The sequence below is a fragment of the Pholis gunnellus genome (assembly GCF_910591455.1).
Source record: "Pholis gunnellus genome assembly, chromosome: 24".
Taxonomy (NCBI): Eukaryota; Metazoa; Chordata; class Actinopteri; order Perciformes; family Pholidae; genus Pholis; species Pholis gunnellus.
The window spans coordinates 10,240,229-10,256,852 of NC_136551.1; the positions used below are offsets into that span (position 1 = coordinate 10,240,229).

The window sequence follows — 16,624 nt, forward strand, 5'->3', positions numbered from 1 at the left end:
CTCTGTCTCCTAACTCTCCAGCTGTATCCCCTCTCAAACAAATGAGAGATGGGGCTGTTTTAATGAGGACAGAGTGGACGGGTCCCCGGCCACAGAGCCACCGGGGACCTCCGCCACAAATCCTCCGTCGTTATCGATTCAGCCGCGTCCTTTTCAAAAGGCCCCGACGCGGAATCCCTCACACTTCAGCGCTTTGTTCTGCTATCCCCTCGCAAATTCCCCAAAAGCGCCCATTATGCCCTTTTCTGCGGTTACATTGCAGTCATGCAAATGTTCTGTCTTTTTCTTTACCCTGGAAATCCTTCAAATGCTGGTTGTAAAGAATCTGTTGTGAAACACGCCCTGGTCTCTGGTTGCATCGCGGGTCACAACACGGACATTCAATGTGATGTTGCTTCTCTGCTCATCACACTTCCTTTTTACTGCAGCTAGCCGACTTTAAAAAAGAGACGTATCGATTGTCCAATCACAGCTTAGCAACCGTGGGAAAGGAGGTTCACTCTCCAGCAACCAACCAATGTTATTGGAGGTAGCGTTACGTTACACTTTTATTTGCCATACTTGTTCTGCTTTGAAAATGATGTCGTGTATGTAGCCACTAAGTGTACATTTAGGACCCTTTCACAAGGTTTTCTTTTAAAAACGAGTCTGCTGCCATTTTGAACACATCCAAGGAGATAACGTCAGCCGACAACATCGATTTTCAGCTATACTATGACTTCATTTATTTATTTTTCGACATGCTATACTATGACTTTATTATAAAATTTTTCGACATGCTATACTATGACTTTATTTATTTATTCTTCGACATGACTTCATTTATTTTTCGACATGCTATACTATGACTTCATTTATTTTTCGACATGCTATACTATGACTTTATTTTTACATTTTTCGACATGCTATACTATGACTGTTTTTGACATGCTATACTATGACTGTTTTAAACATTTTTTGACGTGCTATACTATGACTGTTTTTGACATGCTATACTATGACTGTTTTAAACATTTTTCGACATGCTATACTATGAGTGTTTTTCGACATGCTATACTATGAGTGTTTTTCGACATGCTATACTATGACTCTTTTTAACATTTTTCGACATGCTATACTATGGCTGTTTTTCGACATGCTATACTATGAGTGTTTTTCGACATGCTATACTATGACTCTTTTTAACATTTTTCGACATGCTATACTATGGCTGTTTTTCGACATGCTATACTATGACTGTTTTTAACATTTTTCGACATGCTATACTATGACTTTATTTCAATCAGGAGAGACTTGTTTTAACAATGATTTATTACACATGCAAATATGAAAAGTGCAAAGTCTTTGGCGATTGGATTCCATCATGAAGTACTATCACCGAGGGTAGTGATACTGCGGTCCAATAGGCCTAATCCCCCTTGGAGTCCAGACACTGGTGGCGGTGGTGAAGGGAGTTGCTCCAATCTGATGATGAATCAGGAGCATGAATGTGATGCTGACTGGAGGTGACTGGAGTGGAGGAGGGTCGCGTCTGCTTAGCTGAAATGACAACTGACAGCAGCAGAGAGAACACTTTTAAAGTTGACCGCACAGATATGATTGGCTTAAGGAAACTGTGCTGCATCTGGTTGGATAGTTAAAAGTGCACACCCCCAATCAGCTGATAGAGTAATTACAAGGAGAGGAGAGGCAGAGATTACCCGTTAGTGTCTTCCTGACTGAACTTGCGCTTGAGCTCCATTTATTTTTTTCGACATGCTATACTATGACTTTATTTATTTCTTTTTCGACATGCTGCTGTTGCCTAGCTCTGTCTGAAATCAAGCAACCATCCTTCAAATGTTGCTAGGATGTTGTGTTATCATTATAAACTGCACACGCAAGAACAGAGAGCTCGACTGGTGGAGCAATGGCTATAGATAGACTTAATTGTCCCCGTTGAGGAAATGTGTCTCCATAGTGTGTATCGTGCATTCCTCCAGAATATAGTACATACATTCACATTAAACATCAAGTACATCACTACAGACACATACGAGTTACCCAAACCTAAAGCCTCACTAACATTGCTTAAGCTACCTTTTACAAAACAAAAGTATAATGGATTTTGCCGCTGTAATCGGGTTCATAACTAAATCTTTAATAACCCTCCCACAGTGATGCTTTAGTTTACACAAACATACACAGAAAGGTGTGGAAAGATATCCAAACTTTTGCAGTAATGTCAAGAAAACAGCATGTTTGTCAGTGTTGTGAGGAAGTAAGCAGCCACAGTAACAGTTAATGAAAGAGTTTCCCCCAAAAACAACAAAGCCGACCTGACCGTACTGCATGACCGAGTCTGTAGACCAGGGGTGTCAAACATACGGCCCGCGGGCCGGATCCGGCCCGCCACGTCATTTTATGTGGCCCGCGAATCTACCAGCAAAAAAAAAAAAAAAAATGGAAATCGCGCACGGCGGAGCTCCTCCCCGATCCGCACGCACACACCTCCACCAGCATATGTGGCAGCAGCAGCCCCCCCCCCCGCCCCCCCCGCCCCCCCCCCCCCCCCCCCCCCCCGCCGACAACCGGCCCTTTGGGGGCAACCATGATGCCGATGCGGCCCCAGAGCAACAATGAGTTTGACACCCCTGCTGTAGACAAAGCTGGAAAAACTGTCAACTGGGGCTAATAAGTATTCTGCAGGAGTGTGTTGTTACCGTCCTAACAGAATGGAAACAGAGGGGTTGTTTGCTACAATGCACAGAAGTCGCCACACTGCACACAGTTCTGGACAGTCCATCTGGCAGTGTGCTTTTTATTTTATAGCCTCCATACAGTCCTTGACGCAAGCATAACATAATCATCCTGCACGGTTTAATGCACGCTCATCTCCTGTGCATTAAACTGTCAAATTAGACAATCTGCCGTGCGTTGAGCTCGGACAACTTCTGCAACCGTGCAGGTTTGTCCTGAGAGGCAGTCGAGCTACAATGAATTGTTTAATTTACCCCTGTTGGTATCTTCAAATTTGTTTTTTCAATCCAACCGGCATTTATGTTCAATCTTAAACCACTTTGGATTGCTTTAAAGGAACATACTCTTTATCTTGGACATAAATGAGTACGTAACATAAAACTAGACAGTTTTATTCTGTTCTTATTTTATGGTGCGCAGACTGTGTTGTGATTAAGATTTCCTTTGTTGTAACATTAACCTGGTAATTTGTGGTACTCTTTGTGATGTACAGTTAATTATTATTAATTAAGATGGGATTACATGCATGCCTCCTTAATGGGCTATGAAATGCTCTCTTTGGTCTTTCTTAATAGCATTTTTGTATTGGCAACCATGGGATTTACAGAAACAATTTAATATGAATAAAAGGTGATTAAAAGCACCTTACATATTATCTTTATGTTCCACTTCCACACATCTTTATTACCTGATGCTTTAACAGTAATTCTTCAAAATGAGTCTTTTCTTAAGAGCTATCTACATCAGTGTTGTTAAACAAGTTACCCTCGTTATTAGCCTCCTCCTGGTGTTAATCATGCCCAGACCATAAGAAACCCGCTCATTTCTGTTTGGAGTTGCAGTTATATTAGATTTTCACTGTTAATAATCCACATAGTTCCTACATTACCCACACTTACCATGCTGTACAGTGGGCCTCCATTAAAGGGGAACGCCACCGGGCTCTGACGCTAGTTATAAAATACCTAAACATAATATATGCCAACCATAAAAATGCCTAAAAATGTGACTGTACGCCACCACCGAGCAGAACCCGAGGCAGTGAGCAGATCACTGCTCCGTGCTGACATTTGCCGTCGACAAACACTGCAACGAGCGCTGTGTCACCGTGACACAGCGCTCATTTCTTTGCACCTGGCGATCAAAATGATTATTTCTATTCTGTGTGGAGCACAAGGTGAGATTCAGCTGCGAGCCGAGGACAAAAGGTCTTCTTCTACACATGTTTTATTCAATCCGACATCCTTTTCATGGAAGCGCCTGAGTGGCGGCAGATCAACGATCTTCAGTAATATTTAAAGTAATGCTCGTCTGACGTGTCGAACTTTGCCAAGGTTACGGAACAATGGCTTTTGTTCGCCGAGTGTTGTAGCTCAATGTCTCCCTGCTGCTGTCACACCTGTGAAGAGGCAGCAGAATGAAGTCTGTCACATCGGTTGAGACATTGCAAACGTTTGAGTTGGAGAGAAGGTTCTTCATCGGTTTCCTGGGCTCCATCAAGCTCTTTCTGCCCTCTGCTCCGTGTGAATCTTATTCACCAGATTATTTTCTGTCTGCCATTTGATCCACATTATTTTACTTTAAGCAATTATAGATCTAATTCCAGACCATCAGAAAAAAATGTAACACTTTTCCGATGTCTCGTATGACCAAAAAATAACGACTTTGACACATTTCAGTGACGCTTATCGGCTCTTCACTGCACAGAAACGGTCTCGATTAAAGTTACTGAAGACCGTAGATCTTTGGACCTTTCTAACGATCTCATTAGAAAAGTGTCTGAAATGGTTTCACCTAAACTCCACTGACATTAAATGGCTCTTTTTGTGTGTTCCCCTGGCTGCTGCTGCTGCTTCTTCTTCTTCTTCTTCTTCTTCTTCTTCTTCTTCTTCCAGAATCTGCAGACTAATCTGCAGACTATCACAGCTTCTCTCATAAAGTGCAGGATGGTGAAATGTGGTTCTGGCTTCTGTTTTGAAGAGAAGTTGAGAGCACAGCGTGATCCAGGGGTTAAAATCAGTGTAACTTAAATAGAAGGGTCACCTTGCAATAGATGCAACTTGAAATGATTACATCAGGCTGTGTTTAGCATGTTAATGTTTGTACTATTATCAATGAATATTATTATTAATCAGCAAACACAATAAAGTTTCTTTTTCCCTTTTGTCATTTAATCAGTCTCCCCCCATCTCTTCTCTCCGGGCAGGTGACTATGTGGTGATGAGCGTGTACTTTGACCTCAGCAGACGAATGGGCTACTTCACCATCCAGACCTACATCCCCTGCATCCTGACCGTGGTCCTCTCCTGGGTCTCCTTCTGGATCAAGAGCGACGCCACGCCTGCAAGGACGGCCTTAGGTACACACACACCTGCACCGCCCGTGTGGCCGCGAGGGCTCATAGAACGCACTGTTGCAACACCCACCAGATTAATTTCTGTCCTGTGGATGAATGGTGTTGGGGAATAGTGTCGGTGTCCAATACGTTTTGGTCCATTTGCTTTAACTTAAGTGATGGGAATACTTTCACCAGATGGTATGAATGTCTCTGCTCATTCAAGCCGTATCTGAGTCTAATATGAGGAAAGTGAATCGGAAATTGGAGGCAGGATTTAAAGCATTTTTGATAATTCATTCAATCTGAGATTTAGACCGCTTGATAGCAAAAGCAATAATCTCTTTTTGATTGGTAACTCAGCCTTTGTTGCAGTGGTTATTACCGGCAAAAGCAATCATATTACTGGAATACTTGCACATCACTCAACATTGTTGTGGAGTGAGAGAACAAAAACCTTAATTCTGTGTGTGTGTGTGAGTGAGATATGAGCCACTCATAAATGAATGTGCATGTTTCACCTTGAGCTGTTCATTAAGCCTAATTTGAAATGTGTGTCCCATCAGTGTTGGTATTACCGTTTCTTCCTTTATTGTGGTGTTAATCTTATTGTCTTTGCATGAGTTGACAATTATTTTGAATTATTCCCCCCCCCCGCTGCATGCCCACCATCACTTTATATGCTTTCCTGTGGATGATGATGTTGCGCTGACGGTCCTTATTTAAGGTGGAACTAAAGGTAAGTGTGTGGCGAGGTCACGAACATCACAGTATACGATATACAGTCAATATATAGACCGTAGGCGAGGTATCCATCGGTTCAATATCTTTGCTATTAGCGCTAAACACAAAGTAGGGCTGAGGGTGAAGGGAATGTTTTTAGTTTAGGACTAAATTACAGTTTGAACTGATAATGACGCTAGATGAAATGTTACAGCAATAACTGCACCAAGTTTAATGGTACTCCATCCAATAGAGCTATGCTGCTAGCATCGAACAAAAGTCAAACAAAAGCTCGTGAACTGGACAGCGGACTGTAGAAGCACACAATTTGTCACAAAAGCCTCTGGACTTCAGCCAGATTGCAAATTGTATTTTCTGATAACCCAACATGCCTGACTGAGGCCTCACTATGCCATTTAATTACGAGCTAATTCAATTTACTTGCTGATTATTCCATAGCTGGTTTACCTTGAATCCACTTTAATTATGTGGAACTTATATAATGTGTAATTACACAGCTAATGAAAGCCTAAAATGCAGCAACTGAGTCATGTCCATTCATTCTACCACCTAATATATATATATATTGTAGTTGCACATATTATATTTGTAATTTTAGTGTATTAGGCCGATCGAGTCAACTCCTCTGGGGAGGACCTGGCTGCAATGTAACGGTGTGAATTGGAGTAGAAATTAAAACGTCCCCTCGGCTCGCTGGCACTTTGGTAATACTTGTTGAAGGTCTTGTATACTATATATATATACTATATATATATATATATACACACTCTTATATAACTCACTTGACCCCGATATGACCTCTCCAACCTCCTTCACCTGCCGATGTCACTCGAACTGAGACGGCACACACACAACTCTGAAGTGCTTTAATTCCACTCAGCCCCCGCATCAGCCTGCCAGTCAGCCAATATCACAGAAGGTCATGTGGAACGCCTCAGCGGTAATGAAGAAGTAATATTGGAGTTCTGTCCTTCCCGATCCGCTATCGAGCCCAAAGAGAGAACTTCGCCGATAGTTGAACAATAGAGTCGTCTCATGTTCTATGGAAGTCATTAACACGCCAGCGTTGTTACTCAAGCGTGCGCTGGGCCACGTGGAGCCTTTGGTCTCGTGGCGTTAATGAAAGCTGATCATAAGAGGAGATTGAGTTGTTCTGCTCAGGATGCTTCATCAAAAACAGAGTGAAGAGAGGAAGATGTAGATATGTGCTGAAACACTGCAACTGATTGTTAAGCCGTTATCTAGCAACTAGAAGATGAAGATACGTTGGGGAAGTTCTGCTTCATGTTTATTTGGCGAGGCTGTAAAGGAAACATTACGGGTCATTGCGTGGCAGTTATAGCTCTTAACAGCTTGCTGCTGTTATTTGATATATTATCACTGCTCACTGCCCGTCTGTCTCTCCACGTCTCTGTCAACCTGTCTTACCTAAAAAAAGAACCACAGTGGAGGCTTACAGTACGTGGGTGGCGGTGTGATACATGACCAAGGCGGTGAAAAGCTTGTGATCTCCCTCAAACAACAGGTAGCGCAGAGAAGCAAGCTGTCCCAGCCCAGATAAACATCCCCATTCGGCTCAACAACAGAAAGTCATTGAGCCTTTCTTCTCGAGCACATCGCTCCCGTTTTCAGCTCTGATCCCAGAGCTGAAGGGAGCGAGGGCAGATAAGGGGAACAAAACAAGAGCGTTAAGTGAAAGGCTCCGGCATGTAGCGCCAGGCGGGAAAATGTCAGTCGGAGGGAGGAGGATTGGTCGGATGGCGGAGAGGTTGAAGTGGAAGAAAAAGGCAGGCGATGCTGCAACCCCCACCCGACCCCTCAAGGCAGTGTGCCTTGACAAGCTGCTAACATGTTCCAGGTGGTATTTCCAAAGAGCTGTCACTCACCTGCTCTTCCTTCAGTGGCAGAGCTCCGGTTGATTCCCATTGGACCTCAATATCTGGAGCTCAGATGGAACGTGACAGAGATACGGGGGGTGGGAAATAAACCACCTCCGGGCACAAGTTGAGAATGTAGTGAACAAGAACTGGAGTTCATTAAGTTGATCGATTGTAGTGTTTCTTGGGAAGAGAGTCTCCATATATATATATCCGTGCTATATATATGAGAAAAAGGTCCCGAGTGTCTCCTTGGTCAGAGGGGACTCGTGCGAGCCGTCTCGCTGATTACATGCATGCTTTAAGTCTCGGCCTCTACGCTGTGCGTGAAACACCTTTAATCAGATTAGACTGAAGTTGCCATGTGTAGCATTTGAACCTCAATCACGAGCCCATTAATTCGGAAGCATCAGCATAATTACCACAAACAAACAAGCTCTCGCAGAGGAGACCGTCGGCTCCGACGTGCACTGCATCTCGCTTTGTGTCGATGTGGTGGAAATGTGCTGGAGTGCTTCAGAGTTAAAACCAGGAACGCCTTTGCTTTTGCAAATAACACGCTTTTATTCCACTTCAACTGTTCTCGCTGCATAATTTCAACCTCACATTAGCCTACGTTGTCAGAACATATATATTCACTGTTATTTGGGGCCGCAGTGATCTCTTATCTCTCTTCTCGCTGTTTAAAACAAGCACACTGATACAAACCGCAACGACAGCCACAGAGGACCGGAACTGGCTGAACACCGAATGCTTAGTTTTGTTGTAGAAACATGCGCGAAAGTTACGAATTGCAGCTGTAATATTGAAAGAGCGACAACTGAACTTCCAACTCACCCAGAATCTGATAGGTGTTTGATTCTAGCTTTCACTTAGTTGACTTTAGAGCTTTACTTAGGCCTGCCTCAGTTGTGATTGGGCTGTGAGTTGCTCACTCCTACGAGTAGCTCTGCTGATTGCAGGGGGAGGGACTTGCACTCCTAGTAGATTGCTGTTCTTAAGCACTGCAGGCTTTTGGAAGCGTCAGCTTTCGGGCGTCGGCGAATGAAGGCGGCGGACAAAGGCATCCGACTTGCTCAAGCCTGACTTCCTCAAGACGGCGACGAATCTCGGCTCATGGAGAGCAGCTGGTGGCAGGGGGACCATGGAATTGCCAGTCAGCAGTGCCAAAAGCTAAGTACATCTCAGGCCATGCTCTCCCTCAACTTCCTTGCTCTAACTGAGACCTGGATCACACCAGAAAACACTACCGCAGCACTGTCGGACGTGCACTCGTCTTCTCACACTCCCAGAGCTGCGAGGCCAGGTGGTGGTACTGGCCTGCTAGTTTCCCCTAAATGGTAATACTCTCCTGTCACAGTTCTCCTCGTTCGAATTTCATGCTGTTACTCATCCAGTCAAGCTCTCCATTGCTGTTGTGTATCGCCCACCAGGCCCTCTTGGTGAGTTCTTGGAGGAGCTTGACACTTTTACCACTCTCCTACCCACAAGGCCAGCAACCAGCTGGATCTTATCTTCACTAGACACTGTTCTACTGCCAACCTGATCACTACTTCGTGGCTTTCTCCCTCTTTACGTCCACCACCTACCCACATGGTCTCTACCCGTAGTCATCTTCAATCCCTCGCCCCAGCTGATCTTTCCTCTTCTGTTACCTCTGTCCCTTCACCTCCAGGCCTGCGCGGCCCCATGGCTGTCGGACTCGGTGCGTACTGATAGACGGAGTCTAAGAGAGGCTGAGCGTAAATGGAGAAAAGGCAAACTGCCGGAGGACCTTCTCAACTTCCAATCTCTTCTTTCCACTTTCTCTTCCTCTCAATTTACTGCCCAAGCTGCTTTCTTCCGCTCTAAAATCCTAACCTCTGCTTCAAGAACTTCAGACCGGTTTCTCTTCTACCCTTTCTGTCCAAAACACTTGAGCCTGCTGTCTTCAACCAACTGTCTTCCTATCTCCATCAGAACAACCTCTTGGACCCCCACCAGTCCGAGTCTGATGACACCCTCCTGGTGACACTCAAGTGGAGGTACGCATCGCTGCGTGCTTGGCTGACATCTCGAAGTGGATGACGACACACCACCTCAACCTCGACAAAACCGAGCTGCTGTTCCACCCAGGAAAGGGTTTCCCACACCGAGACCTGTCCATCACCATGGACAATACCGTGGTGAGGCCAACTCGGACTGCAAGGAACCTGGGTGTGACCCTGGATGACCAAAAACATTTAACTTCAGGAACGAGCAAAGAAATAACAAAAAAATAAAGTCACTCAAATTTAGTTCTCAGCAAATATCGCATCGGTTACACACTCCTGTAGATTCCTGCTCTACAACATCAGGAGGATTCTCCCCTTACTCACTGAGGAGACGGCGCAGGTGCTCATCCAGGCTCTTGTCATCTCCCGCCTGGACTACTGCAACTCTCTACTTCCCGGAGCCACGGCGTCAGACATCAGACCGCTGGAGCTTGTCCAGAAAGCTGCCACTTAGCACTTATTTCATTCGTATTAGCTTATTGCACTTATTGTAATCGTATTAGTTTGTTGCACTTATTGTATTGCGGGTTTGCTCATTGCACTTATTGTTTGTTTCTGCACTGTACATTTGCTCTGGTTTATGCTCTTAGATGCTTGTTTAAAAAGGAGATGCACTCATGACTTCTGGTGACTAGTAGTTCTCTTGAATACCGATGTTGAATACACTTCTTGTAAGTCGCTTTGGATAAAAGCATCTGCTAAATGACTGTAATGTAATGAAAAACTCAATTCAATCCCGCAGCTGTTCAGTTGAATAAAAGCAAGAAACCACTGGTCTGAAGTCTGTAGTCAAAATAAAATCCATGCAGTCTTGTGACCGGGCCACCGGGACTCCTCAGTCCTGTTGTTAGACGCTCCACGAACACAAGCGTTGGTCTGTTCCACACACGTCACAAAGGCCAACGTCTGATATCTGTTAACATATCGTCACTGTTTCATGCCCAACGCCATGTCTCTGAAATCTAATTTTCTAAAAAAATGTTTTCTAAAAAACAAAATAAAATGTCTTTTTGCTGCGATTACGTCGTGAATATTACTCTGCACTCTGGAGCGTATTTGTTTTGCACTGGAGCTTTCCTCACGCCTTTGTTTTCTGTCTGTAGATGTGAGTGTTGTTCAGATCACCTGCACAGACAGAAGTCACCCTGTTGCTATGGCATCATGTCGCCACAATTCCCACAGAATGAACCAAACTGTTCAGAGAAAACTCATGACCTTGATTCGATTTAGCAGCAAACGGAGAACAAGAGAGTGGCGTCAATGCATCGCACTGTTTACAGGACATTTGAATTTGAACAGACAGTAAGAAGCAGAGCTTTTTTAATTTACCTAGTTTGGTTTTTATATCTAATGAGCTGGCGAATAAGAGAAAGTCTAGACAAGCACTAAACCAAAGGAGGCAGCTTGAAATAGATGGGAGCAACTCGTCTCTATGGAAACCACAGGCGAAAACAGTGGCACACTCTGCCACGGAAGACATGTGGGAGAAGAGGATGAAAGGGACACAGAAGAGAGAGAGAGGGGGGGGGGAGAAAAGGGGTGAGGGAGGACAGCAAGCTTACCAGAATGATATAGATTAGATATGGATGCAGCCACTGGGGTCATCTTTCTTTGAAAGAATTGGTTTAATTTCACCAAGCGAACACAATATTCTCCCAGACACCAGTAGTATCTGTTTAAGATGCTACTGGTGTCTTAAACAATGAGTAACGCAAACCACAAACATTATCTTCAATTACGATTGTTATTATCGTGTGACAGTTAGTTATTGAGACCAGCCACTATAACAGTGTTCCACCTATTGTTACCTCATGAAGCGACTCAGGAGTGTAAACACTTAATAATACAATATACTTGATAATACATCAGTTGTGAAAACTAACTGTACCAAGAAAGGTAATTGGACTACTATTTATAATTGGATGGATTGGTCTTTTCAGAAATCTGCATATGCACGCAACACGCAACATGACGACCATATATTATGACCATAGTATGTCAAAGAAGTATGAAATACCAACATAGTATTAGTATGTTGAAAATGATCATAAAAAGCTCAAAAAAACTACATCAAACTGTAAGAAGTCGTAGTATAGTACGTTAAAATTCACAGTGTACTGGGTTTAAAAAATATATAAAAAAAGTCCAGAGTATAGTTTGTCAATTTAAGTCATAAAAGTCATAGTACAGTCTCATGAAGTCATTACATCATATGGTGAAGAGAGTCATAAAAAGGCTGAAACAAAGTCAGAGTATAGTGTGTCGAAAAAAGTCGTATAGTATATGGAAATACAGTCTGTATAGAAGATCTTCTTAGATATCATTTTAGGCTGTGGGAGAAAACCTGATGATTTCATTATTCTACTTCACCACACTCACAGAAAATCCCCACTTCAGCTGTTTAATAGAGGCACAGGATTGATGCCAGAATCTACCCAGAATACCCCATGTGCATTATTGATGGTGATTAATAGACCAGATGTTATATCATCACTGACTTTGAAGCGATCGGGTCACCCCGGTGCCGGCCAGCTATCCATTGTGCACTCACCGTGAATTATTGTTATAAAGTATTTATTGCTGCATTACTCATACATGCATTACCTCCCTAGGTATCACCACGGTACTAACCATGACCACCCTGAGCACGGTGGCCAGGAACTCGCTACCTAGAGTGTCCTACGTGACGGCCATGGACTTGTTTGTCACCGTCTGCTTCCTGTTCGTCTTCGCTGCCATGATCGAGTACGCCATGCTCAACTACTGCTCCTACAGCATACGCAGACCTCCCGCCAAGATGCAGAGGATGGTAAGCTGGTGAATGTCTGAGTAATACGCTGTATATGTGCGGTGCAATGCTATTGTTCAAATCTGCTAATTTTCACAGCTGCATAACACAGCCTGTAAATCATGCATCGTTTATAGAATACTCTCAATAACGCAGCAACATGCGCTGAGACCGTGTGTCAAAATACCATCTTTCATTAAATATTGTGATGGAGATGACTTGTTGACCTCCACATCCATCGACCACAAGTGACTCAAAATGACTACAAAGACAGAAAACCAGCACAAAGCCAAGCGACCAGTAGTCTTTCTGGCTGGCGGGTTAGGGCGGCGGGCCTGTTTTATGCCTGTGCCTCGGGGCCTATTATCTCAGTCTGTCCGTGTGCATCGCGACTGTATTAATAATGATCTCATTAGTTTAAGGACAGTAGGTTCATGGGTGTCATAGCAACCTTGGCCATCAAAACCCCCCGGGCACCGCTGAGATCCGTACCAATGATTGTGAGGACGAAGGAAAACAAAGGGATAAAAACAACACCTTGAAAATCTGACGATAGTCATTACCCGACAGTTAAATAAAGCATTTGAATGTCGACTAATGCCTTCAGAAACTCGTTCCGATTGAATCCATAGGATGTCGACATCTGTCAGTTAAAAACATTTCTTCTCCGGCGATCGCTCCTGTGCAACAGCCTCTAATGCTCTGTGTGGGCGCGCTCCAGGCTGCTCCAGGCTGCTCCAGGCTGCTCCAGGCTGCACCTGCCGCGAACACTTCAACGGCAGCGCATCTACAAAGACCAAGTCAGCCGCTGCTGCTGTCGTTTCCCTCTCTCCGGATCCCCTCTCCCAGTGAAGAGGACTTTTGCTAAAAAAAGATCGTCAGCTCGGCCTGAACAATTAAGTTCTGTTACATTCAGTTCCCTCCTCTGCGTTTCTGGCTTAGTGCTGTGTTTTGGCCTAGTCTGTCTGTGGGGAAGCCTCATATTTCCCTCCACCCGTGTGGTCCCTTTGTGCCTCCCACTCAGTCAATTCTGTTACTCCACAAGACTATTTCTCTCCTCCTCTCGCCTCCCACTCTTCCTTCCTCCAGCCTTCCTGCCATTACGCACTAATCAATCACTAGAGGTGGCAGTAAACACCCTAATATTAACTAGTCTTGTAGAGCTAGTTACTAGTCAAGTAGTCACCGGTCAATAATAACTCTCACTGTCATCCCGTACAGGCCTACTCATCTTTCAACATGGGTCACGCCCCTCGCTCCATGATGCCCGTGGGCAACTCCCTGTTCTGGCAGGACTACGACGACAACTGCCTGTACGAGTGCCTGGACGGGAAAGACTGCAAGAGCTTCTTCTGCTGCTACGAGGAGTGTAAAGAAGGCGGCTGGAGGAAAGGACGCATCCACGTCAACATCTACGAGCTGGACACCTACTCGCGGGTTTTCTTCCCCACCTCCTTCTTGCTCTTCAACATAGTCTACTGGGTCAGCTACCTCTACCTCTAGCCTGCTGAGACAGCCACGGTCCCCGCCACTTTGCTCGTGATTTAACATCAAAACTAAGCGTGGGGGGAGGAAATGAGGTGGATCCGCTCTGTGGGGACTCGAGAGCGCCACGGTGCGCCGCTTTGAGCAGTGGCACCCTGAGGACAACAAGCCGCCAGCATTAACTCGAGTGGATAGGTCCCGTTTATGACTCTCTCAGAAACCAAACGACACACGGATGGGACTTCGGAGACGTTTGGGGACGGGGTTGCATCGCTGAATCTTGGTCATCGAGATGGCGAAGCACCCGTAGTGCCTTCTTCAGAGAGACAGTTCACTCCATTAACTGTGTTACCTCATCCACCACATGCTGAGCTGTCTGTCCTTCGATGAAACTAACCTAGAAGACCACTGGAGATATTTAAAACTAACACCCATCATTCAATTTGTAGCACCCTAGAATTAGTTCTACTTTATAACAACTGCTTTCTTTTTATTATTATTATTAGAAGTGGTTGTATTTTAACAGCAGCTCACCCATCAGTTGGTACTTGTTGAACGTGAGTTAGTGTCGGGACAGTGGCTGTCTAGTAAAATCTTGTTTCTGCTTTATGACCAGACGATGCAGTTTACAGTAAATGCCAAGAAGATTTGGATGTTTTATAATAAAAGCTGGGTTACGACCAAACGTGCTAATCTCATCCGTATAGTAGAGTAAATGAATAAACACATGAGGGTAGAGCAACAGCTACATAAACTACATACCGGTTCACATTTTACACCCTTTTATCCTCATCCTCAGCTGTGGATAACGCAACTCTGGCCCACCGCCACAAAATCATTGTCTGAGCATGACATGTATTCACTATATACAGTATATATACTGTATAATGGCACAGAGTGAGCTGCAGAACTCCCATACAAACATATACTGTACATGGCCTGTTTATGATGCATTAGTCATTCCCTCTAGTTTCAAAAGCAGAGCTTGAGTGCATACAAATTGTCTTGATGAAAGCTTCAGTTTCTCTCATGTAGGACCTAAAGGTACATCTTCTTGTGCCCTGCTGGCAATGATCACAGGTGCTGTAAAATACTCCGTACACTACACTACACTGTACACAGCGCTGTTGGAAAATGGATGACCTGGGACGACACGGGGACGGACGTCAGCGGCGGCGTTTCAGACGTTACAGTTTTGTTTACTGTTCTATGGTGTTTTTTGCAGTCGTTGGGCTTCGTAGAACAATCAACCCCCTCATCCTCATCATCATCCTCCTCCTCCTCCTCCTCCCCCGACACACACTTCCCCCCCCGGTATTTGTATGTTCAGAGAAAAGCTTTTATGTAAGATGTATCTAATTACTGTTTCTATTTTCATACAGTTCTATATGGAATGTAAGTTAGGCCAGTAGCGAGGCCGCAGTCAGTCTGGTTCCAGTTCAGTCAGTTCAAGCAGTCGAAATGAGTTTATTCCTCGGGCTCCTACATATTCATGAGGCCTCCGCACACATTTGTGGCCTGTCCAGAGGTTTGCAATTACGATTCAAACCGCCTCGAGTGATGCTGGAGAACCAGCTGAGGGGCATGTCTTTACTCTGCTGGGGTATCACGTTAGCTCATCGGAGACGGTGACATTTCATTAGTATTTTAAATCTACCTATATCTATCCAAGAACTGACTGAATTGCCCAGAGCTTGGCCCACACCGCAGTAAACTCTCCTCACCTCTGATATTTCTACTACACTTTATAAGTGTCTTGGTCCGTTGAGATACTTCAATAAAACAAAATCACTGTTTTCTACGTCTTAATGAAAATCACCTGTATTTATAAAGCCTCTTTGGCATCAGAGTACTAACCCGGGATCAGCGCTGGCGAGCATAATGAACTCGCTCAAGAGCCTCTTCCGGAGACCTCGTCACCCCAATTAAAGCTTTCCCTGCTTCTCTGAAAAGCGGAGCGCCGTGGTGTCACAAAAACATGCAGCGCTGCCCTGCTTCATCCTGCTTCATCCTGCTTCATCCTGAGAACCAATTCTGTTTTGATTTGCCGGTGAGGTCTCTGGGGGGGGGAACGAAAGGGCCACTCTGACTTTGGATCAGCACTCTTGGGGGAAATATTTTATGAAAACAGGATCTAGAGTGAAAATAGGTATCTTTTTTCTAGTGCGTGGTACATTGCTTATATTAATAAATAACGTTTTGGTCAAGTGCTACTGTGAAGTCTTTTTCTGAGAGACGCTATTATTCAACTGGAAACTCCATCACTCTCGGGTATCTAATCTACTCAATCATCGACAGAAATGAGCGTGAGTCACTGCAACGCAACAAATACTTGTTCGTAATCGTAGGATTGCATGCTGTCTGACCTGTACTCAATTATTAGCAGAGACATCACTGACATCAACAATGCACCGGTAACGTTAGCCACATAGGAACTTCTGTTGCATTTATACTGATCTGGATTGTTTGCAGAAGTAAACAAGCCGGCATCACCGCGATGCATCTAAAGGGATTTAACTGTTTTAACCACTTTGACCGGTCACGTCTCAGTTTATTCACCTCAAAGAGCTTCACAACACTCTCTAGATATACTTCAACCTGCCAAGATCCTTTGCCACACACA

General features: G+C 44.4%; 1 protein-coding gene across 1 annotated transcript in view; it reads left to right on the top strand.

Moving 5' to 3' along the window:
* The window catches only part of LOC306715497 (gamma-aminobutyric acid receptor subunit gamma-3-like), a gene marked incomplete at its 3' end in the record, with an annotated part of 53,333 nt that extends 39,314 nt beyond the window's left edge, over window positions 1-14,019 (top strand). The window contains exons 8-10 of the mRNA XM_079185886.1: window positions 4,946-5,098; window positions 12,341-12,537; window positions 13,738-14,019. Of these exons, the coding sequence (XP_079042012.1) occupies window positions 4,946-5,098; window positions 12,341-12,537; window positions 13,738-14,019 (632 nt within the window). The remainder of the gene's footprint in view (window positions 1-4,945; window positions 5,099-12,340; window positions 12,538-13,737) is intronic.
* Window positions 14,020-16,624: the final 2,605 nt, after the last annotated feature.